A 25,405-nucleotide genomic window follows, 5' to 3' on the forward strand; every position below is an offset into this window, starting at 1 on the left:
TGCTCCTATGCTTATCTTTGGTGACACTCCAATTTCTAGGCAAGATGATATATCTCTTCTAGGCATTACCCTGACTTCTAATCTCTCTTGGCACAAGCACATTACAAATATTGCTTCCTCTGCATCGAAAAAACTTGGTTTTCTTTTTCGCTCTTGGCATTACTTTTCTTCCAAACAGCTGTTCACACTCTGTACAAATCGCAAATTTTTCCTACCATGGAATATTGTTCTCATATCTCAGGCTTCTAGATGCCATTCAGAAGAGGGCAGTTAGGTTAATTAATGACTCATCTTTAACAGAGTCTCTCGCTGTCTCATAGATGTACTATTTCTGCTGCATGCCTTTTCTACAGATACTTCCATTCTTCTGAATTGGTTCTTATAATTCCCACTCTCTCTCTCTCTTTCAAAACAGTCCAAACACGTGCCACCACCAGCCAACATCCATTTACTGTTGAACTTCAAACTCACAGAACCAACTTTTCATCTCCGTTGTTTATTCATTCACCGGCCGTTTTCTGGAACAACCTTTCTTCATACATATTTCCTGAAAATTACAGTCTACAGAAGTTCAAGTCTAATGTCAACAAATATTTTCTTTCTCTGCTCAACCTCCAACGCATGTACGGTACTAAGTACTAAGTTTATAGGACTGGCCCCAATCGCTGGGAACCACCTCCCTCGGTAGCTGCTGCTTACATTCCCTACTATCCGGGCTTTTCAGAGCATGTGGCGTGGGCACTACGGGAGTGTCAGACCCGCTGTGTGCAGCTTCCGGGGTGGAGGTTGCACACAGTGGTGTCTCAGGTCAAAGACCCTGTAACCTGGGATTCCACCAGTAGTGTAGTTTAAGTGCCCTGGATTGTGGGGATTGTTATGTGGGGGAGACATGGCGATGTCTAAAAGACTGTCTGGGGGAACATTTGACCACCATTAAGAGTGCGAACTATGCTAGGTCTGCTGTGGTGGACATTTTTGGGAGAAGCAGCATCGGATCTCCCCTGAGGATGCAGTCATTACTGACCGTGCGCATGGGTTCTGGGAACGCAAGTGGCTCAGAGAGCTTGTGAATCTGTTCATCCTGTCATACTATTAACAGGGACAGGGGTGTGCGATTACACCCCCTCTTTGAGGCGATTGTCCTCAGACGTGATGATCGGTTCCACATGGCACACTCCCGGGTCACTTCCGTTTCTGGTGTGCAGATAGAGAATACTGACGATGTTCCTGGTGAGTCACATGAGTACCATGGGCCTGTTACTTAGGGAGGTGTCATTGTAGCAACAGTACACTGTTGAGAAAGAAGACAGCTGTCTCCGAAAGCTTCGGATTTCCGGTATTTTAGCTTATTTTAACGATTTTAGTATTGTTAGTTTTTAACTGTTTTAACTGATTTTATTTCTTTTAGCACTTATTGTAATAGTCCAGTTTACTGTATCATTTTACTTTATTTTATTTCATTAAATATTTAATTACTTGGCTGGTGTTTGAGTATTAACCTTTTTTGAATATGCTTATCTAACTAATGTGATGCGTTACTATGATGCAGTGACCAAGGAACTGGATGCAAAAAATAATTTTGACATCATATACTGGGATTTCAGGAATACTTTTGATACTGTTGCATATAAAAGGCAGCTGTACAAATTGGAGCAATGTGGCATTAAGGGCAAGTTACTGCAATGGACAAAGGGATGGTTGAGTGGGAGAAGACAGAGTGGTTATGAATGGGTACTGCTCTTTGTGGACTAATGTTATTAGGACTATGTTATGTGGACTAATGTTATTAGCGTTGGGCCCATTGTTGTTTTCAATAATTATTAATGATACTGACGAAGGTATATTAGGCATAATGTCTAAGTATGCAGATGATACTTAGACATAATCAAGGTAAGCTTCTGCAGCAAGATCAAGAAACATTAGGCTAATAGGCTGAGAAATGGCAGCTTGAAGTTTCACATTGACAAATGCAAGGTACTGCATATGGGTTACAGTAATTCCAGATCAACATACCAACTATCTGGTAGTACACTCAACATGGTGCAAAATGAAAAAGATCCTTTGAGATAATTGTGCAGTCAGATACTAAGTTTATATTAACTGGTGCAGACATGCTGCCAGGAGAGCTCACAGAGTTTTGTAAATGATATACGTGAACCTTTCTAGCAGGGATAAGTAGGTGATTATCTTTTGAAGAAGGCCATGGTTAGGCTGCAGCCTGAGTACTGTATACAGGTCTTGAGGCCTCATTTTGGGAAGGATGTAGAGCTGCTGGAATGAGTACAGGTAAGCACAACAAGATTGGTGAGGGGGGGGGGGAAACAAAGGAGCATTCTCAAAAGTTCTGCAAATTGTAGCATCTGGAGACTTGGTACCTGTGAGATCTGATTGAGGTGTTTAAGATCTTGAATAGATTGAGTAAGTTCAATGTTAGCATTTTTCCTCTTGTTGAGGGGGGCATATATTCAAATTGAGGAATGATGGTTGCAGGACAGATGTGCGGAAGTTTCCTTCAGATAATGGGTGGTTTAATCATTGGAACAAACTTTCATACATTGTTGTTGTTGTGCAAGTGGGTAGTTTGAATAAAATCGAGACAGAACTAGACAAATTCTTGGAGGGTATGGATGGATGAGGTGAGTTTTTTTTTAAATGCTTTTATTTTTTTTTTTTTGGCTGATGCTCTATAAGCTTGCTTTCTTGCATTATTTGCCATTACTAATACTAAACTTATTAAAATCATCCTGTTTAACCAAATGCTTCCCTAAGAAATCTCCTACTATGATTTGATATCCCATGAAAATGATTTCACTAGTAATTTTTAGGTCCATACCATAGTAAACAAGTCAAGAAGGAAATTGGATTGAGCTTAATGGTTTGGTTTTTTTTTTTTTTTTTTTTTTTAGGAGCATTAGCAACTAAGGCCATATTGCTCCGGGGATATGTGGTGGTCATTCCCTGACCTTTCTGCATCCTCCGTATTTGGTGGTCACGGGCTCGAACCCCAGTCTAATCAAGAAGCGTGTACTACGCACTGCCGCTCCTGCCTACCCGGTCATATACTCGCACCTAAGTCTTTCTGACCTTACCATTTTATTAATTAAATTCAGAGAGGTCCTTAACTCTTTTACCATCTGCATGTCTAATTTGTTTATAATCTCACCACTACATCATTCTTCAGTGATGGAGTGGTAAGATTCTGAATCCAATCACTATTAGTTTCCTCTATTACTATTAGTTATTATTTGTACTATATCTTGTTTCCTCTGCAGCTGACACCTTTGAAGGGTGCAAAATTTGTAAGATTAAGTAGGGTACCTGCAAGTTGGGTCTTCAGTAATCTTTTTGTTAGTGGATTTGCATGGTTCCAGTTTTTGAACGTAAATAATTTAATACAATAATATCAAACTTAATCTGTTAGCTCATGAAGCAACTGTTTTTATTAGTTTTTTCTAAGTAATATATTGTAGTTTTATTGTGTAAATTGAATTACAGTACTACTACTGATATCTTAATATATTACGTACATTTGCCTAAAGGGTACAATTAGTTTTCTAAATTTAAAACTATTAACCTCTAAATTTAAACTATTCAACCTCTTTCTCTCTCAGTATTGTGTTACCAGAAACGAAAAAAAAAAGAAGAAAAGCCAACCTTTTTCAAAAATTATTTTCCTTTTCCAAATTATCTCTTATTATGATGTTATTATTATTTAGTATATTAGTACTTAAGGCCATATAAAGCCAGTGCTGAAGAATTAGAAACTGAATCGATGAGCTTCAAATGAAATAACATTATTAAAAGATACCTACAAATTGCAACTTAAAAGAGAATTAACTTTTGAAGATTGCATTCACCTTGGGAAATTCAAAATTACTGTATAATTTAAGTAACTTATTATCACCCATACAAAGACACCTGCATGTTCATTTTTTACTGTTTAATGAAATTATTTTTACAAAGTGTATATTCATGTCCAGACCCCTTTGAGGTAATAACATCATAAATGTGGATATATAGATTTCATTTGAATATTTATGGAGCATGACCAACTTAGGCCACAATGTGTAAAGTCAAAGGATATAAAAATAATAATTGAGTGCATAATTAAGAAGAAATGAGTATTTGAAATTGAGGCTGGAAGGGGGAGGTCCCCCCCTCCAATGTGAATGGTCACTGTAGTTTTCAACGATTAAGTGATCTGCCTAAATTATACAGTATAATCCAGTTATATATGGCACTTAATATTTTATTATATACAGTTTTGTCTGTTCTTTGTCATCTACATTCCTCCTCTCTGTTGCAGAACAGGAGGGCTTTAATTTTTTCCATCCCTGCCAATAGCACAGCAAGTGAAAGAGGTTTCTGCAAGTGTATTTATAATTGAAGAAATATGAACACAGCTGAAACAAACAGGTAATGTCGTGTTTCCACACTGCCAAAAAATTTGTAAATTAATTATATTATGAATGTTTTTTTGTTTTCCTTGTTTTTTTTTTATTTTTTTATGTAAAGAAAGAAAACATTAATATTACTGATTGAATGATTTTAATTTAAAGCTAATTGTTGTGTTATTAATTAATTAATTTGTTGTGGGCTCAGGTGTGGTTTGTTACTCTGAGTATGGATCTAATACAGCAGACAAGCGCAGGACTCTACTTTGAATGGCATTAAGTATTTCCTTGCATGTCTTTTGTTTAACACTTATCCTAAATTATCCTGTTAACCAATCAATGAATTCGTTCTTTGTAATGCATGTAGTCACATAAATGAGATATGGAACTCCTCCTTACAGTCTTTTTTATAGAAAAGAAAGGAAATGTTGCCCAGTTCAACATAAAGGTAGAGTTGTTTTAAAATATTTATACAAATTCTTTGTGGCATGATTTTATTCAGAAAAGGACTGTACAGATTTCAGAGAACTGTCCTTTCCTTCCTCAGACAGTTAGCAAAGTTAGTCCCATTTCAAAAGGATATGGGTCATTAGTATGAAAATTTTAAACATAATTTTCAAAAAATTCATACACAAATATATCATTCAAATTTTACTAATATAATCCAAGTAATAATTTTCATTATTACTTGGATTATAATAAAAATGCAATTATGAAAATTCAACAAGTCAAAATAAAATTTAAGTAAAGTCAGTGAGGTGCCAGTGTAAATTTGAATGATTCCAAATATCTATTGCCAACTCACCCTCTGTACTCTCTCATTAATGGTAAATGTAACATAACTTTTAGGGTCCTCAATTTTGGTCACATCAGAACAAAGAGCATGCATTGCAAATCTGGGAAGTTGTCGAGTTAACTCAAATACATGATAGTGAACACTAAGAAAAAAAAAATCCGGCAAGTATATTTTCTTTTAGTTTCCTTATCAATAAGAAAATAAATATTTGTTTATTGAGGTGAACATAAAAATATCCAGCTATACACATTCCAGATAGCAAAGGCCAGAGGATTCAGAGGATTTGTGTCCTCTGGCCTTTGCTATCTAAGCAAATAAAAAATGATTCACACAGAAAAAATATATATATGAAATATAACCAAAGACAGTATTAAGTTACTAGTAATACCATTAAATTATAGAGATAAGGAATGAGATAAAGCTCATTCTTTTTACCATGATATCAAAAGCATGGAATTCATTTATAATTCATTTGTCCTGTTAGGCATGCAGCATTTTTATGTGCATCACACATTTATAAGTGCATATTTTTCACTATGTCCATAATCTGTCTGTCCATCCACACATGACAAGTGCACTCTAATGGACAGATTTTTATGAAATTTTAAATTTAGTCCTTTTAGACAGATTTGTTGGACTATCCCAAATTTCTTTCAAGTTGGAGAATTATATATTCTCCAACTTTAAACAAACTTATATATTATATATATAAGTTTGTATTAATACAAACTATATATATTTAATCTTTTATGAATGAATGGAAGGCAGGAAAGTGTCCCAGATCAGATTAATGCCATCAAATTATTGATTAAACATTACATCAGTCTGTAAAATAATTAAAACCATATGTAATATTGTATAAAGTAGTACAATAATGTATAATAAAAACATTCCAAGAGAGCCCTAAGACTGTTGCTGTTGTTAGTTAGTTAGTTATTTGATTTTTAGGAGCATTAGCAACTAAGGCCATATTCCTCCGGGATATGCGGTGGTCATTCCCTGACCTTTCTGCATCCTTCGTATTTAGTGGTGACGGGCTCGAACCCCGGTCTAATCAAGAAGCATGTGCTATGCACTGCTGCTCCTTCCCACCTGGCTACGGAGGCGGCATTGCTGTTGTTATTTGGTTTTTAGGAGCATTAGCAACTAAGGCCATATTGCTCCGGGGATATGCGGTGGTCATTCCCTGACCTTTCCGCATCCTCCATATTTGGTGGCTCACGGGCTCGAACCCCGGTCTAATCAAGAAGCGTGTGCTATGCACTGCTGCTCCTGCCCACCTGGCTATGGAGGCACCTAGCCCTAAGGCCAATAGAATTGAATAAGAGTTTATTGAGTACACTAAAGGCTCACTTTGAATGCTTTTATTGTACTTAATAAAGTACTTTATACAATCTTACATACGGTTGTAATTATATAGCATTAGCAGAGGCATACGATGCAAGAAAGCAAGCTTATGCAACATCAGCCAAAAAAAAACAAAACCCTCCCATTTCACTCCTCCATTCGTTCCAAATGCCTGTCCAGCTCAGCCCTAAATTTATTTAGGCTATCAACTTCCACAACAAAAGATGGAAGTCTGTTCTACCAATCAACCACCCACTGGCTAAAGGAAAACTACTGCATATCCATTTTACAACTGTCTTTCCTCAATTTGAATCTATGCCCCCCTCAAGTTCTTAATCTGAGCAAGAGGAAGAATCCCATCAGCATTCAGCTTTCTCAACCCATTCAAGGCCTTATACAGCCCCAACCAGATCATCTTGCAGGTGCCTATTCTCCAGGCACTGCAATTTGCAGAACTTAAGCTTTTCTTGGTAAGAGCACTCCTTTGTTCCCCTCACCAATCTTGTTGCCCTTGTCTGTACACGCTCAAGCAAATCTACATCCTTCCTAAAATGAGGCCTCCAGACCCGTACACAGTACTCTAGGTGTGGCCTGACCATTGCCTTGTACAATGGGATAATCACCTCCCTGTCCCTTCTAAAGTTCCTATATATCATCATATACTCCCTCCTATCATGTCTGGGCAGAATTGCAGACACTTTCACATTAAACCCTAACTCGTGACTTTTTTTCAACATGACCTGTACTTGTTGAGTATATCTGCAGATCTCTTACTTTTAATGTCATTAGTTCCAAAGTATACAACAATATCACCTTTTGTGCCCTTAAAAGATGATATCTGCTCTACAACATCATCAAATTTTGCCTCTGGCAGACATACCCTGGTCCTGTTCCATGTAAGGGGGGGGGGAGGGAGGGGGAGGGAGAGAGAGAGAGAGAGAGAGAGAGAGAGAGAGAGAGAGAGAGAGAGAGAATTGTAATTAAACTGAATGGCTAAGTTTAGAGAATGTAAAATTAGAATTTAATTAAGTGTTCTGTAAAATTAAAATCTTACTAATTAATTGATAAGAAGATAACTATTTACTTTTAACTTCTATTAATCACAGAAAAATAAAAAAATTCTATTTAAGAAACAATCAAATGCACCTGAAATGTAACAAACTACACACATATATTGTTTTAATTCTTGATGTTTAAAATTCTGTAAATTTGAAATGATGATTTCAAACGATCTGCAATGCTAAAAATTTGGAAGGTCCAAAGATTATGTAATTTCTGGGTCTGCCTTTTACTGTTTTTCCCTTTTGATAAACAGACTGGTCACTAATTCTCATAATCTTGCTGCTGTTAAGTGTACTAATTTTGATCTTCTCCAAGGTGATAACACTCTCTACCCTTCTCTTTTTTTTTATTTTTTTGTAATATCCCTTAATTTTTTCTCAATGATGATAATGCATTTTCCTTTTTTACCTCTAAATCCTCTGCAGTTAAAGTTTTTTTTTGCTTTCTTACAATCTTTCATCATTTCAGTTTGTCAGTTAATCCAGTTAAAATGAAATATACAAGGTATTTTAGAGGACATTCTGCTCTCTTTGATGTATCTATTAATAATCTCTGTTCCTCAGTTAATTCAATGAAACTTTTGGGAATCATATTCAGTTTACTTTTAAGTGCTTTCTAGAATTTACATCTGGATTTGTTATTCACTTCATGCAAATCAGTGTTGGTATTTAACCTATCTATGTGATAGCTGATGATGTATACTGCTATCTAGTCACCCTGCTGCCCAATCCAAATTTCTTATCCTGCACTCCAAGATTTGTAGATTTACATTTTATACAAGACAGCAACTGTGTGAGAGTCTTGGAGTTATGCAAATTCAACATATCTGGTGTCTTAGGTGAAGTGACTGACTCTACTACCATTGGAGCCCTTGATGCAGTAAATGTTTGGAACTTAAGAGGATTCTAAGCACCAACTTTTGTGCTGGAAGAAAATAAACAAGGCAGGGAGTGTTTATGGACTCTATCCAACTCTATATTAAAGAAGCATCAAAAGGGGTAAGTAAATTATGAGAGATCCTTGGTGGTGGTTGTTTTCCAAGTGCATCGGCAACTTAGGACATATTGCACTACTTTCCACTACTCTGAGTACGAAAAATCCTACTCAGGTCAGTAGAAAGTGAACGAGACCTATGGTAATTGTACATTTTGCATTATGTCTGTGTGTGTGTGTGTGCAATGCATGTTGTATGGGCTAAAAAACCAGGAATAACTCACAGGAAAAAATCCTACTCCCTCCACCTGATTTCAGCTAACTACAGCCCATCTCAGGCCTTGGTTGAAAACAACTTTGAAAATTCCTCTAGTCATTGAAGAATTCAGACCTCTACAAATCAGTAATAAATACCAAAACCACTATATGGTTGTTGAAGACAGCATCCTTAGATTTAGGGGATGATTTTGCGATAACTGAGAAGGTGGAAGAGAAATTGTTGAAGCTAAAAGTAAAAGTAAATCTGGATTGAAGGAATCTACCCAATTATATTAAAAGCAGCAACAAAAGAAGTAAGCAAACCTTTGGCTATAATTGTGAGATCATTCTTGGATTCAGAGAGATTCCTACATATAGAGATGTGCAAATGTCTTCCCTGTTCATAAAGGGAGAATCAAAGGGCAAAGCAAGTAGTTATAGACCTATTAACCTGGCTTCTATTCTAGAGTTAAAAAAAAAAACTGTGTGTGTACCTTGTACACATGAAAGAGTTTTATGTGAAAACATCTTTGGCTTGGAAGAGGTTATTGAAATCCAAACCAATAGTCTAATTACCCTATTGATTTGTTGAATAATATGATTGCAACAATACAAGTATTTGTCATATTACTGCAACAACACAATTATTTGTCAGCAATTTATTTTTTCGTCTCCCATTTTCCCTCAATTTCAACTACAAGATTGGGTACCTCAATCAACAGTTTTCCAGTGACATTTAGATACATTTCAATTCCCAGTACAGGCAGTTCCCGCTTTACGAGTTCTTTTTTTTTTCAAGTAGCAAGTAACACCAAAATTGAAAATATGAACATTAATTGCAATAAATAAATGTTTGAAATGCCACATTCATAAATACGGCATTTCAAACCACGTGCGTAGCTATACAATACTACTATGCGTGTGTTTGTTTGTTCAGGCAGAGATAAGGAGGGAGGTCCCAATTCTTAAAGAATTTTGGAAAGAACTCCATATTTTAGATGCAATCAAAATAATAAAACGAGCCTAGGACAAACTTACAGAGAAGAACATGAAGGGTGTTTGGAAATGAACTGTCCTCAGTTTATTGATGTTTGAAGGATTTCAAGAACCAGCAGAGATCATACAAAATGAAACAAAAGCAGTCATTAATAATGCTAACCAACTGCAGCTTGAGGTTTCTATAACTCACTTCACTAATCTACTTCAAGCACACAATGGAGAGCTCACAAATGAATACCTCCTTGAAATGGCAAAATGTCAAGAAGCTGAGGAAAAAGATTTAACAGCTAAAACTCCTCTTTGTTTCTTCACTCTCAAGGGGCTTGATGAAGCTTTTCAATGCAGAAAAAGCAATTGAGATTTTCGAGTCACAAGATTCAAATTTTGAGTGCACTAGAAACTACAGATTTAAAAAATACTTATGCATGCTATCGTGAAATTTATAAAGAAAAGAGAAGACTGTCTTGGAAACAAGCGACCCTTGAAGCATTTCCGAAGAAGACAGCTCCTTGTGCCACCAACGAGAGCCAATGAGCGTTGAACCAACAACAAGTGTGCATTTAGTCGATGATAATGAAGACCTAACATTCTTTAACATTTATATGACATAAATAATTTGCTTGATTTAAAGGCTATGTTTTCATTTCTTTGGATAAATAAATCATTGTTTAAGCATAGACTATTGTTTTGTTGAACTTTAACATTACTATGGTCAAATTTCATAGTTGAAATTGTAATCCCTATTTTAGCATTACATCTATGTGATATAAATTCCCGCTTTACGAGCACACACTAGTAACGAATTAACTCATAAAGTCAAGAACTACCTGTATAAGTCTCTTACTTTAGTTATCATAAATCCATTGTCTTCCAGCTAAAATTATGGAAATTTGAAACCACCTACAGTGACAATCAAATGGGTAATTAGGCTATTGGCTTGAATTGTCACTTCCTAAATGAATTTCATCATTTAGGAAGTGACAATTTGCATAATTTACATGTTGCATTTTCATGACAAATTGGTTTTACTTCAGTCCAAAATTTAGTAGGTGCTACCAAAGATGTTTTCACATCAATAATGGAGTAGTGGTTAAAGAAGTAATGCAGGATCATCTAAACAGTAACACATTTATAGGAAAATTACAGCACGGATTTGGAAATCTTGTCTGACCAATTTGATTAGTTACTCAAAGTAACTGGATACAAAAAATAATTTTGACATTGTACATTTAGATTTCAGTAAAGTTTTTGATGCTCTGCCATATGAAATAAAACTGCCATACAACTGAAATAGTGTGATAGTGAGGTAAGTTACTGATATGAATAAAAGGATGGCTGATGGCATAAGAGAGACTGGTTATCAATGGCTACAGCTCTTCATGGACTAGTTTTAGTAGGTTCTGCTGGGGTTTGGTCCCTTACTATTTTTAATATTTATTAACAACGTTGATGAAAGCATATCAAGTTTGGTGATGCTACAAAGACAGAAATTTTGCCAGAAGGGGCAAAGGAGTGATTATCCTGTTAAGTAAAGAAATGGTTGGGCAACATCTTGAGTACTGCATACAGGTTTGGAGGTCCCATTTTAAGAAGGAATTAAATTGAAAAAGAAAGTTTCAGGATGGATGTGCAGAAATTTGCTTTTGGACAGAGAGTAACTGATTGTTAAGATAAACTTCTGCTTGGTGTGGAAGTGGGTAATTTAAATAAATTTAAAGGATTGGTAAAATTATTAGCAGGAATGGGAAAATAAAGTGGGTATTTTTTTTATTTTTATTTTTTTTTTGACTGATGCTTAAGCTGATATAAGCTTGCTTCCTTGCAAGCTTATATCAGCACAAGCTTATGTTAATAGTAGCAAAACTATATAGCAATTCCACATACTTTTTGAGTGTCATATATTGACTATAAACCTATTATATCCATAAAACCTGTTATAATAGCTGTTTATTGATCTGGAGAGGCTTTCCAGGTAAAACAACATGCAAAGCAGTGACCCTTCAGCTTTCAAGAAAAACAGATGAGAAGAATACTAGAAAGAACAAGATTTGTACATACCTATTTCACTCACCTGTACTTTCTAATGAGTACTGATGCTTCTGAATGGATATCTTGCCATGCACAACTGACTTCATTTATTATACTGTCCTTTCTCACCTGTACTTTCTGGCGCCTCCATAGCCAGGTGGGCAGGAGTACATGCTTCTTGATTAGACCAGGGTTTGAGCCTGTGACCACCAAATACGGAGGATGCGGAAAGGACAGGGAATGACCCGGGCAATATGGCCTTAGTTGCTAATGCTCCTAAAAACCAAACAACAACAACCTGTACTTTCTAATGAGTACTGATGCTTCTGAATGGATATCTTGCCATGCACAACTGACTTCATTTATTATATTGTCCTTACCTTCTCACTATCTGCTCAATTGCTTTTCCATCAGTTTGGAATGTACAACTGTCATTGACATTTGGCTGATATCTCACCACCTTGGGATGATGCTAATATGAAAATTTTTTACTCAAATTTGGTTTGGAGCATAACAAATCATATAATCCATTATTTATAAAATTCTGTCTTTCTTCTTAACCACTCAATAGTCGCTAACAACAATGGTATTAAAATAAGGATTCTTTTGAATTTTTAATAAATACAATAGCAAAAAGCTACAATGAATATCGCCAAGTACTCATGAACAGAATAGTGTTGAATGGAAGAAAGGGAGAATTTATATAGAAACAATGCTATTCAAATAGGGATTCCTTTGAATTTTTAATAGATAACATGGGCAAAATAGCATTAAGCACTCATGAACAGAATGATTCTGAAAGAAAATGAGGAGGGGGTGGGAATAACTCCCACATAAATTCCAGTAGTTTTACTGTAAAGACATTTATATCTCAAGTTTATAAAATTATGTGCAGGTATATTCACAGGTAAACAAAAATTAAAACAACAAATAAAATTTGCTAATATTTTAAATGTATGTATTACTGTGGTGGGTAACTTCTACTGAAGCAACAGCCATGTCTGACACAACTGTCTTTTATAGCACTGATAAAACAGCATTATTCACAGTGGCATGGATGTACAACTTAATGACAAATGATTACAACAATTATTTAATAAAGTAAAGGGACCTGTTCTTCTTCACAAGAAACATTTATTTAATTGTATTTTATTTCTATCAATAGAAAATCAAAGAAAATTTCTATGCGATAATTTACCAACTGAATGATACTGAACAGTTTAAATGGACAGGTGATTGCCCTTAATATGTTTGTTGCTCTTTTATTTTTCACATTTGCTGCCTTTTTTTTTGACTTAATCCAGACAGTTTTTTTTTCTGTAGAGGAGTTCACTTTCTGGGAGTTTTCTATCACATGCTACTGGTGGCTGTTGGTAATTTTCCTGAGGTGGGGAAATTTAGTGCATCACAGCAATTCAACATTTAATCAAAAAAGAAATATGCTCATTATATACTTCAAAAAATGTATTATTTTACTTGGAAAAAAGCAAAAAGAAATGAAAATTAGGTTGGTCGATAATCTTGAGAGGTTTGCTTAATAACAGTTTAACAGATAAAATGCAATACAAATAAAAATGCAATGCTTGTTACTACACTGAAATATGCTACCAAGCAAGAATGTACTAAGATACAATCACTTAAATTATTAAAGGGAAATTTGAGTGATATATTATCATGGACTATTCATTCCAATGTTTTAGCCTTTATTATAACTGCAGTAACCTTTACCACAATAAGACAAAATTTTAATATTATTTAAAATGAATCCTTACCTTCCCCTGTATCCCACAATTGCTTTAATATGCAAGTCTATAGGAAGGTCTTTGGATGGAAACAAAGGGATATGAAGGGCAGAATTAAGCTGACTCTCTCGAGGATGACTAAAAAATTAAATTATTCAAAATGCTTACTTGATGGCTGTTATATTTAATTAACTCTTGCATCTAGTAATTCAATAATCTACTCTATGCAGATTTCATTTCTATTACCTGTTTAAATTTTTAATGATTATGCTAGGTAACTGGAACAAATACTTCACTTGAGGATGAAAAAAAATAATAATAAATAAATAAGACTTGTATTTATATTTGGCTAACTGTGGTCTTGGGCTGTAGCTGAGATTGTACATTGCCACAAAAATTATATCATGCATTGTTAGCCATTGTATTGATATATATGCTGTGACAAATCAGCTACAAGAAACTAATATCCAAAATAATAAATAGAAATTTATTTATATTTTTATTTATTCACAAAGTAAACTTTAAGAAAATCAGAATGTCTCTGACTATTAAATATCATCTTTTTACTAGTAGGGCCATAGCTTCTTTTAGGTTGAAAGGTTTTTTATGAAATCATGTAGCTTAGAAATCAAGATTATATACACACTATCTGAACACCACCAAAAACAAAAGCAGTTATAATAAAAAAAAGAAAAAAAAGCAACATCATGTAAAATATACAGCCAACCAGCTTATGTGTAGATGAAATTTTATATTACGTTAGTACCTGCTTGCTAATTTTTTCGCTAAGTGATGAATGCCTTTGAATGTCATCTTAATTATTGTTGTGTCCTATGACTATTAATTGTTAATTAGTTCTTTATTAGATTGAAAACTCTTCTCTTGTTTTACTGTAGCAGCCTCTGCAGCCATTAATCTAATATTTGATTAAACAAGAATGAAAAGCATTGAATGAATCATAAACAGAAATATTTCTTGAAGCTTTTGTTCAAATTGTCTAATGTGGTCCAAAAGCAAAGCTATAAATTGTGTACCCCTGTGAAATTTCATACAATATTGTGTAATCTTAAATGACTACCTCAAATCAGCTATCAAAGCTTCTGACTAATCGCCTTCCCTACTGGCATGGGCGATGTACCTGGTATGGCAGTTTCACCATTCATTAGGCCAAAACTGAATGTTTGGGTTAATTTTTATTTAGGCCTGCAATTTACCTAAATCTATTCTGGCTTGAGTACTGCTGTTATATGTATACAGAATAAACAGGATGAATCCAATAGGAGACAGAAGTTTTTTCTTTCTTCAGTAGTAAGACCATAATATCACTTATAGCAACAAAAGTTCTGCTGGCCACTAAATGGATCAAGGAAGTACTCTCCTCAATTACAAATTTATTTAAAAGGCCATGTATATTTGTCAAGATATTTAATACTCAAAATTTTAGCTTCTTTATATTCTACATCAACTCACACAGAATTGCCTATCTCATTGCAAATTGTCAGTGATTCACCAGTTGAGACTATCTGAAGCTATTTGAGGAGAGACCTGTAAGTCTTGAGATAGGTTGTTATAAAAACTTCAACACAACTCAAAAGTGAATGAGAGTACACTATTGGGATATTTATATGAAACATATTGATTGTAATACTAGTAAAAGGCACAAAAGGTGATATAGTTGTACACGTTGGCACTAATGATATTAAGAGTAGGAGACCGGCGGAATTACTTAGCAAGTACAGGTCACTGTTGAAAAAAAGCCGTGAATTAGGGTTGAACTTGAAAGTGTCTGCAATTCTGCCCAGACACGATAGGAGGGAGTATATGATGAGAGCCTTGTCGATCAATTCGGCCCTGGAGGGATTGTGCAAGGCTCAAGGGGTAGAATTTTTTTCAGCCTGGACTGTACTTGTTAACAGGAGAGATTGCTTCTACAGGGATGGGATACACTTAAATAGAAAGGGTGCAAGAATTTTTGCTGATGCTGTCGAGGCAGTGTTAGGTGGGTCGGAAAACTGCTAGTTGGGAGGGATACAAGGACTAATAGATTAACAGTAGCCACTGGCAGAGGTGGAAGTGATTCTTGCACTGCTTCTATTGAAATGAGCAGAAGCCTGGAAAACAAGATGCAGGATATTTCAGAGACTGCTGGTAGTCATTGCGGTACAAGTAAACACATGGGTTGTGTTAGGGTAGCTAAGAATAGAAACAGGTGCATGTATACCTGCGTGTACACCAATGCTAGGAGTTTGGTAAATAAATTTGATGAATTTGAGGTATTGCTCAAAACATCAAAGGCAGATATTGTTGGTATATCAGAGACGTGGTGTCACACAGATATAAGTAATGCGGAACTGGAATTTGGGGAATACAATGTGTATAGAAAGGATAGACAGGACAGGAGGGGTTATGCTATTAATTAAGAAACACATAAAGTCCAAGGAAGTGAAGCCAGTCGACATCGATGGACAGGGCAGTGTCGAGTCAGTCTGGTGTGACATAAGCATAGGGAAATCAAAATTGAGAGTAGGAGTGTGCTATAGGCCTAATGACTCTGATGAGTATAATAAGATATTGTACAGGGAAATAGAGTGGGCCAGTAAATCAGAGAGTCTTATAATGGGGGATTTTAATTTCCCAGATATTGACTGGAATTTGTGGATTGGTCACTCGCACACTAGCAAGGCTTTTGTGGATTTATTGGATGATTGTTTTCTACATCAGCATGTTCGTGAGGCAACAAGAGGGAGCAATACTCTTGATCTGATTATCAGTAGTGATTCTTCATGCATTAAGAATCTGCAGATAAATGAACCACTAGGTGGCAGTGGTCACTATGTGCTGAAGTGGGATTTACTCAAAGAGGTAAATACCATTAGGGGTAAAGGGAAGGGTTTTTGTTTTCGTAAAGGCGACTATGATGGTCTGAGACAGTATTTGAATTCTATACAGTGGGACCAACTGATGATGTTACCAACAGCAAACTCAAAATGGGAAGCATTCAAGGAACTAATCTTGGAGGCTACCAGGCTTTACATACCAACTAAGAAATATTGTTCAAGGTTTAGGCCTAAATGGTTGTCAGATGAATTAATGAGACATGTGGCAGAGAAGAAAAATGCATGGGATACATACAAATTAATGGGTGACATGGAAGCCTATGATAGATATAAGTTGGTCTGTAACCAAGTCACAAAGGAGATTAGGCAGGCAAAGGCAGACTACGAAAAATCCTTGGCAAAGGATGCAAAGAAAAACAGAAAAGAGTTCTTTACATATTTGAACTCGAGAAGGAAAGGGATGAATCAGATTGGTCCACTAGATATTGATGGTTCAACAGTTGAGGATCCTGCTCAGGTGGCTACCAATCTAAACGAGTATTTTGCATCTACATTCACACACGAGGAGTTATTCAGGAAGGAGAATGATGTAGGTAAAGTAAACATTGGCAGTGAGCTGGATGATTTTGTAATAACTGAGAGGAAAGTGGAGGAGAGATTGTTGAGGATAAACATAAAAAAGGCACCTGGGGTGGATGGGATCTATCCAGTTATATTAAAGGAGGCAGCAAAGGAAGTATGCAAACCCCTAGCCATAATTATGAGAGCTTCTTTGGACTCAGGGGAGGTACCCGTAGACTGGAGATGTGCAAATGTAACCCCAATTCACAAAGGTATTCATCATAGTATCCAATCAAATTGGTCAGGTCTTGCCTGACCAATTTGATTGGATACTATGATGTAGTCACAAAAGAACTGGATGCAGGGAATAACTTTGATATTATATATTTGGATCTTAGAAAGGCTTTTGATATTGTTGCACATGGAAGACTGCTGCACAAATTGGAGAAGTGTGGCATTGGAGGCAAATTGCTGCTATGGATAAGGGGTTGGTTGAGTGACAGAAGACAGAGAGTGGTAATCAATGGACACTGCTCAACGTGGACTAATGTTATTAGTGGAGTTCCTCAAGGTTCAGTGTTGGGTCCGTTGTTGTTTTCGGTGTTTATGAATGATATTGATGATGGGATATCAAGTTTAATGTCCAAGTTTGCAGATGATACAAAGGTTGGCAGGGTCGTTAAGGACACTACTGACGCTATGCTGCTGCAACAGGATCTGGAAAGGTTGAACAGATGGGCTGAGAGGTGGCAAATGAAGTTTAACATTGACAAATGTAAAGTACTACATATGGGAAACAGTAACCCCAGAGCAACGTATCAACTCTGCGGTACTACACTGATAGTGGTGGAGAATGAAGAGGACCTGGGGGTAATTGTGCAGGCAGATATGAAGTTCTCTGAGCAGTGCAGACGAGCTGCAAGAGTAGCTCATGGTGTCTTGTCAATGATATACAGGAATTTTTCTAGCAGGGATAAGGAGGTGATTATTCCCTTGTATAAGGCAATGGTTAGGCCACATCTTGAGTACTGTATACAGGTCTGGAGGCCTCATTTCAAGAAGGATGTAGAACTGCTGGAACGGGTACAGAGAAGGGCAACAAGATTAGTGAATGGAACAAAGGGTTGCTCTTACGAAGAAAGGCTTAAGTTTTGCAAATTACAGAGTCTGGAGACTAGGCACCGGCGAGGTGATCTGATAGAGGTGTATAAGGCTTTGAATGGTTTGAGCATGCTCAATGCCAATGGGATTCTTCATCTTGCTCAGAATAATCACCTCAGAGGGCATAAATTCAAATTGAGGAAGGACGGATGTCGGATAGATGTGCGGAAATTTGCCTTTGGCCAGCGGGTGGTTGGTTGGTGGAACCGACTTCCATCACTTGTTGTAGAAGTTGATAGCCTAAACAAATTTAAAGCTCAACTGGACAGGTATTTCGAACGAACAGATGGGTGAAATGGGAGTGGGGTTTTTTTTTTTTTTTTTTGGCTGATGCTGAATAAGCTTGCTTTCTTGCATCATATGCCTCTACTAATGCTAATGCTAAAGTTTATATTGATCTGAGTGCATATACCATCACATTAATTAAATATTTACAATAATAAATAATGCATATAAAATTTAAAAAAAAAAATGTTTTCTGCTCTCATTGCAAAACAGAATTTATTACAGTAAGTCATGTGTAACTTGAACCTGACTGACACAAGTTCAAGTTAAATGGACACACACACACACACACACACACACACACACACACACACACACACACACACACACACACACACACACACACACACACACACACACACAATATATATATATTTTTTGTTTAGATTGATATAAAAAAAAATATATATATATATATATAGTATTTAAGCATTGATGAAGTTTTCAACTTACACAGAACCTTTGGAATGAATTAATGTATAAGCTTGGGACTTACTGTATTTTATTTATTTATTTTTTTTTTTGTAAAATTAGTGTTACTATGATATATTTTTTAATCTGTTTTTAATTTAGCATAGCAAATGCTTTCTGTGATATTTTTCACACAGTACAATGCATCATTATTACAACTAGGAAATTTCAAAAGAATAAATAATTACAGTACAAACTCTCAAATCTAGAAACACTAGTGCCAGATTTTTGAATGAAACTACTGATAGTTATATTGCCTTGTCTATCACTGCATAACATCATACTGTACTTTGCTTTTAGTGATGTGCCATGCACGCACATTTACACATTACTGCTGCACGAATGGAGAATGCATCAAAAACACTGAAAACAAAGACGACGACAAATATTTCTTTTTGTCAAGTTTTCCCCTATCATTATAGCAGGGAAAGTTGTTCCCAATTCACGGGCATTTAATTTATGAACTACTTTTCAGAAAAGTGTTTATAAATCAATATATCCCAACTTTGAACTAATGTTCTACACCTGTCTATAAGTTCATAATATGTCCATTTTTACAGAAACAAAAATATACAAAGTCTAATGAAAAGGCATTGATCTTTCAAATTTTAAGTAACTCCACAATTTGCCCCATGTCGCACTACTAAGTAACACTTCTTGAGAAGAAAAGCACAATGTGCTTATTAGTAATGTGGTGTCACACTTCCTGGGTGGGGAGGAGGGGTGCTAGGAACCTCATCATTATATGTATACAGAATTATACATAAAATATATACATTATATGTATACGGAAACTGACAATACAGTGAAGATTTAACTCATAAGATGATAGATGCCAAAAGTGTGAAAACCTAAATTTCCAGGTGTGAGCTAATGAATGCTGTAAGCCTGTTCTGCAAGTTCATAATCTGTCTGAAAGAGACTTGTTATTTTTTCATAGAAGCAGAAAAGTGTAATTTATTACTAGGGTAGCATGGGAAACTCATGGTGGCCCCATAGTTTTAGAGATCAATACCTTTACAATTGACTTCTGCCTGTTTATAAAAATATGTAAGGATGCAAAAAAAAAAAAAAAAAAGAGAGATGCAAGTTCTATTATAGACATTGTGATGCTGGGGATTACTGCATACACCAAAAATGACAAAAATAGTATTCACAGAAAAGCATTTCCTTGAGTATGCAAAACTTAATATACCTAAGGTGCTTAAAAACTGAGGTATTAATAAAATCTCAACATACGACACGGTTTTGGATAATAATGTGAGTGTGATCAAAACCCTCAAGAGGGGACAAAAAAAATGCTGTTTATGGCAAAACATGAATTTCACAATAGACACCAACAAAGCAAACTCTATACCTCACAGAGAATGGAAACAGGTACTGCTTCTCTTCTGCTGTACAGTCCCTCAATTAGACTATTTTTATAAACAATAGTTCTCTGAGAGTAATTACTATACAGTTTCTCTCCTATTTCATCTCAATTATAGAAGCAATAAAAAACATAAATGAAGCATTAATTGTATATGAGAAAACTAACAATTAACACTCACAAAACTAAACATGGTGGCTGGGTCCCCTTCTGAGAGGGGAACAAGCTAGAATAATTGTCAGTTACGATATATTCAGTTTATAAATTTTTGTAAACAGTAGTGTATGACATCCTTTTTTAAAGATGAAATCACATTTAGAATGGTTAAAAACTGCTAAAAATATAATACAAAGTTTGCAAGAATCGATAAGCAGCTTACATTTTTATAAGTTGCTGATATAGACTGCAGTTAGTATTCTTCACAGAATTTTTTTTACATTACTATGGTAATTATACCACATTAATGTAAAATTCCATTGTTTTGTTCATAACTCAAATTATATATCTTTGGGGGGGGGGAGTCCCATAGTTTGATCTAGCCATATTACACTATTTTCTATGATACATGATTTTTGTACATGCAATGATTTTCAGAATACCTGAATTGTGTAACTTCAAAGGAATACCTGCTGGGAGAGGGGGAAGAATTTTTTTTTTTTTTTTTTCACACTTGTGTATGTCCACTCAGCTACAGTGGCTGTTACATTATGCAGCCTATGATTACATGGCTGAGTTGTTCCATATTTCCTAATTATGAACTGTACTGTAAATTGGATTCCCAGTATTTATTATACAGTTGAACTTGGTTATAACAAGCATCAAGGGACTGACAAAATTTCCTTGTTATAACTGTTATTTGCTATATCAGTGACAGTGGAGATGGGGGAACCCTTGGGACTATTAAACAATGAACACTTTATATCAGTAATGAGTTAAATCTACCTCCTATTTTTTTAAATTCTCAATAACTTGATAAAAAGATAGATTCAAAAAACAAAAGAAATATTAGATAGAAAAAAAAATAATATAAGTATATACTTACATATTATTTGCATTAATATGCTTGTATATTATTATTAAACACAATTATGCCATAACCTGCCAACCCGCACTGGACCAGCATGGCAGATTATGGTCCATTTCCCTCAGCATGAATTGTTGAGGATCAACAATTCATGCTGAGGGAAATCTGCAGTGGGTTGATAATGGCTGCACTTTATGCCATATTAAACACAATTTATTTGTCTGTAATTTTATTACAGACAAATACTATACTATTTAATAATAAACATGATTTCAATTAGTCTTTATTTATGAATCTTAAAATTGATGTTTGTTTTAAATATTTCACTTTGATATTTCTTAAATTTCCTTTTAAAACACTCAACTTGTTAAAAGTCCCATTACTTGCCTCAGTTCCTTCAAAAAAATTGACTAATGTGTCCATTGCACCTTGAGCTTGTGAGATTGTCAGCACTCATTTTAATTCACTTTCAATTGTCATCATATCATCATCACAGTCATTGTCTTTACCATCGTCAATATCGTCTTTGTTGAGTACAGCATGTACAATGTCACTCTCTGTAGGAAGACCACTAGTTAATAAGTTGTCACTGACACGTACAAATTCATTGATGTTATCTGTATTAAAACCTACAATGTTGTTATGTAGCAACCATTTGGATGAAATGGTAAGTTGTTTACTTCGTTTCCATCTTGTTCATCTACAATTGAAATTTCATTCAAATTTAATTACGATTTCTTGAAGCAATTCGATATGGTTGTTGAAGTAATGTTGTTCCGCACATCATTCAATAAATTTATAGCATCCAATATCAATATAGACTCGGTAAGTTTCTGTTCTCTTTGATCAGATGTAGAACTAGAAATCTTTTATAAAATCCTTTCAAACACTTGATTACACCTATGTCCATTGGTTTTGAATATGGGGGTGTTCAGGACAGTTATCAACTAACAGTAAAATATTTTTCTTCTTTCTGAATAGCTCCTTATTCCAAATCATTTATGTATTGCCAAAAAATATCCAAAGTCATCCAAGCTTTCTTGTTTGCAGTGTAACCCACAGGAAGTTTCCTTACGTTTTTGAAACACCAAGGTTTTAACGATTTTCCAATAACAAACAGTTTTTTTTTTATTTAATCAGTTCCTATCATATTTGCACATACAAGCACCGTCAAGCAAGCCTTTGATTTTTTTACACCAACACATCCCCCCCCCCTTTTGAATTTAAATGTATTGTGTCAAATTATAAAAAAGTCCTGTTTCATTGGCATTGTAGATGTCTTCGTCATTGAAATCTTTCCTGATTTCTGATCAAACACAGTCAATCCATTCATTTGCCATTATTGGATCTGCAGATCGAAATTCTCCACTAATTTCTGCATAAACGATGTTATGTCAGTTTTTAAATCGATCCAGCCAACCACTGTTACACACAAAATCGTTGCGTCCAAATTTTTTAGCAAATTTTTCTGCATGAGCCTTCAAGATCAGACTGTCTATTGAAAATCCAGCAGCACTTTGTGTGGTGAACCATTGAAGCAATGCTTCATCAACGTTTGTAAACTTGCACTTTCTGATTTTTTTTTTTTTTTTTTTTTCAGTTTTGTTCTTTTCCAGTGCTGATATGTAAGCATCTTTATTCTTCCACAATGTCGATACACTTGAAGATGACAAAGAAAACTTTTTACACACTTCAACATTTTTCACACCACATTCTAACTCACGAATAATTTCAACTTTTTCACGAATCGAGAGATACTTTCTTTTGTTAATAGACATGTTTCCGAAGGAAGGGTTCGTTTCTAACTGATTTTACTTTAAAATGATAAAGTGATCTGCATACAATGTTCTTAGAAGTCCCGAAATAAATTTATGGTTCAGTGAATACAAAACAATCTGTAAATAGGGTAATGCGACAAGCGGAACGCCAATGCACTATTGTATAGCCCCCATCCCCTGAAAGACAAAGTCATAAACCGGCTGCTAATCTGATGCAGGTGGTCATAAAGCTAAATTGCACTTTTCATTTTCATCTATTCCAAGAATTGGGTTTTTTCGACTACCTGAGCAATTAAGAATGTTTGCATAATTACCAAAATTTGTTCGGTATATCCGTGTAGTACCCTCGTTATGACAGTGAGCAATTATATGGGAATATGCATAAATTAAAACCATTATGGCTTTTTGCTTGTTACAGCCATGATCTCGTTATTTCCATGCTCGTTATAATCAAGTTCGACTGTATTTATTTCCCAGTTTATTTCCAAATCAGAAATGTGGAAACATTTCTGATTTGGAAGTGTGGAAATAAGAAACTGACAATTTTTAAATTTAATATTTTAAATATATGAAGCTGTTAAATATTTTTATTTTAAAATGTAGCATTATTAAAAAAAAAACTACAGCAAGTACATTTTATATTTATCATTTAAAATGTTCAACCCATTTTGGCCACTGACAGTAAAACTAAGAGTAAAGATAAAATGTGCAAAATGATATTTGTGCTTATACAAAAATAACTGCTTAATAAGTCATCTCTGAGTTAAAAAAAAAAAAAAAAAAAAAAAAAAGAGGTTAAATTTTATTTTTGGATATAATGTGCTTCACTTAAAGTGGGTGTTGTCACTGACACACTACATTATATCTAGATTGCAATGTATTAAGACATTTGATTATAAAACAGAATTATATATTCTGAAAAGGAAAGGAAAAAAGGCAAAATTTTAATTCCATCTTGTGAACATAATTAAATTTCAGATAAAAAAAAGAAAAGAAAAATTCCTCATTAGTTTAAAGAATGATCTAAACACATCTCCCTAAATATAACTTACATAACATGACTTTCTCCATCAAATATCCCTTCAGCAAATATAAGAACAGCTCTGACTATAGTATTATTGGAGGTGTGAAGGGTAATTTCAACATGAGGCTGAAACAAGGTATAGTTACAATAAGGATGGAGTAAAAAAAAATATATATAATATTTCTTTGTGTGTGTGTGTGTGCGTGCGTGTGTGTGTGTAAAGGAGCAAGTATATAAGTTGGAAAATTATATGAATAAAAAGTTATCTCAGTAAGAATACCTAAGCAAATCTATGAAGTATACAAATTTTTTTTTTATATAAAGCATATTGTATACTGCTCAATTTTAATGACTTTTTTAAGTGTCAATCACCAAAAAGAGGAAAGATATCAATATATGGGCTCTGTTTTTGCAGTAAACCACATTCAAGTAATAATAATAAATAAAATAGATTAAGATTTCAGTTATAAAGGCTAGGCTAAATGGATGTCAAATAATCTTGCCATTGTTAGCATTTTAGAATTAGCAAGGGCACATGATGCAAGAAAGCAAACTTATATAGAATTAGCTAAAAAAAAACAAACAAACCATATTTCACCCATCCACTCCCTCCAAATGTTTGTCAAGTTACGGCCTCATTGTTATTTATGAGCTTATTATATATCCTATAATAGGTATACATTCCAGTGCTCAATGGCACATTGCAGTTGCCTCTCAATGAAAGAGAGGCAACTCTCTTTCAGGAGGATATGCCTCTCAGGAGGATATGAAAAATATGGTGAACTCATCAACATAGAAGGCACTGCTTACAGTTGGAGGAAATTGTTCTGTAATGGAATTCATTTTGAATGCAAAAAAACACAACACTTAAAAGCGATCCCTGGGGTACTCCTTCCTCTTGGAAAAATGACTGAGAGAAGGTGGATCCTGTACAAACTCAGAAAGAATGAAGGGATAAAAATATCCCATCATTCTTTCTGATTAAGAAATTTAGTTCTTAATAAAAATGGGTAGATAACCTCTAAGGCTAATGCTATAAAGGTTCTTTTAAAATACTGAATCTCCAAGTTTTGTCATATGCCTTTTCCATGTCAAAGAAGATTGAAATCACATGTTCTCAGTTTAGGAAATCATTCCATGGATGTTTCCAACCTAATTAAATGGTCCAAAGTGGATCTTTTTCTTCAGATTCTGTCCAGGATTTTACAGCTAGTCAAAGTGATAGGACAGTAGTTTTCAGGACTTTGGTATCTTTTCCTGGTTTAGGAAAGGCAAGGATGATTGCCTTATGCAGGGAATCCACGCACTGTTCCTCTAGAAAGATTTTATTATACGG

At 34.9% G+C, this 25,405-nt stretch overlaps 1 protein-coding gene across 1 annotated transcript in view; it reads right to left on the reverse strand.

The window, feature by feature from the left end:
* Positions 1 to 25,405, reverse strand: part of LOC150077566 (BBSome complex member BBS2-like) — a 196,657-nt gene that overhangs the window by 40,210 nt on the left and 131,042 nt on the right. Inside the window, exons 11-13 of the mRNA XM_090386874.1 lie at positions 24,098 to 24,195; positions 13,590 to 13,697; positions 5,200 to 5,332 (exon numbers count right to left, since the gene is read on the reverse strand). Coding sequence (XP_090243000.1) covers positions 5,200 to 5,332; positions 13,590 to 13,697; positions 24,098 to 24,195 — 339 coding nt within the window. The remainder of the gene's footprint in view (positions 1 to 5,199; positions 5,333 to 13,589; positions 13,698 to 24,097; positions 24,196 to 25,405) is intronic.

This window comes from Mastigoproctus giganteus, chromosome 12 (genome assembly GCF_048544385.1).
Source record: "Mastigoproctus giganteus isolate SK-2022 chromosome 12, ASM4854438v1, whole genome shotgun sequence".
Taxonomy (NCBI): domain Eukaryota; kingdom Metazoa; phylum Arthropoda; class Arachnida; order Uropygi; family Thelyphonidae; genus Mastigoproctus; species Mastigoproctus giganteus.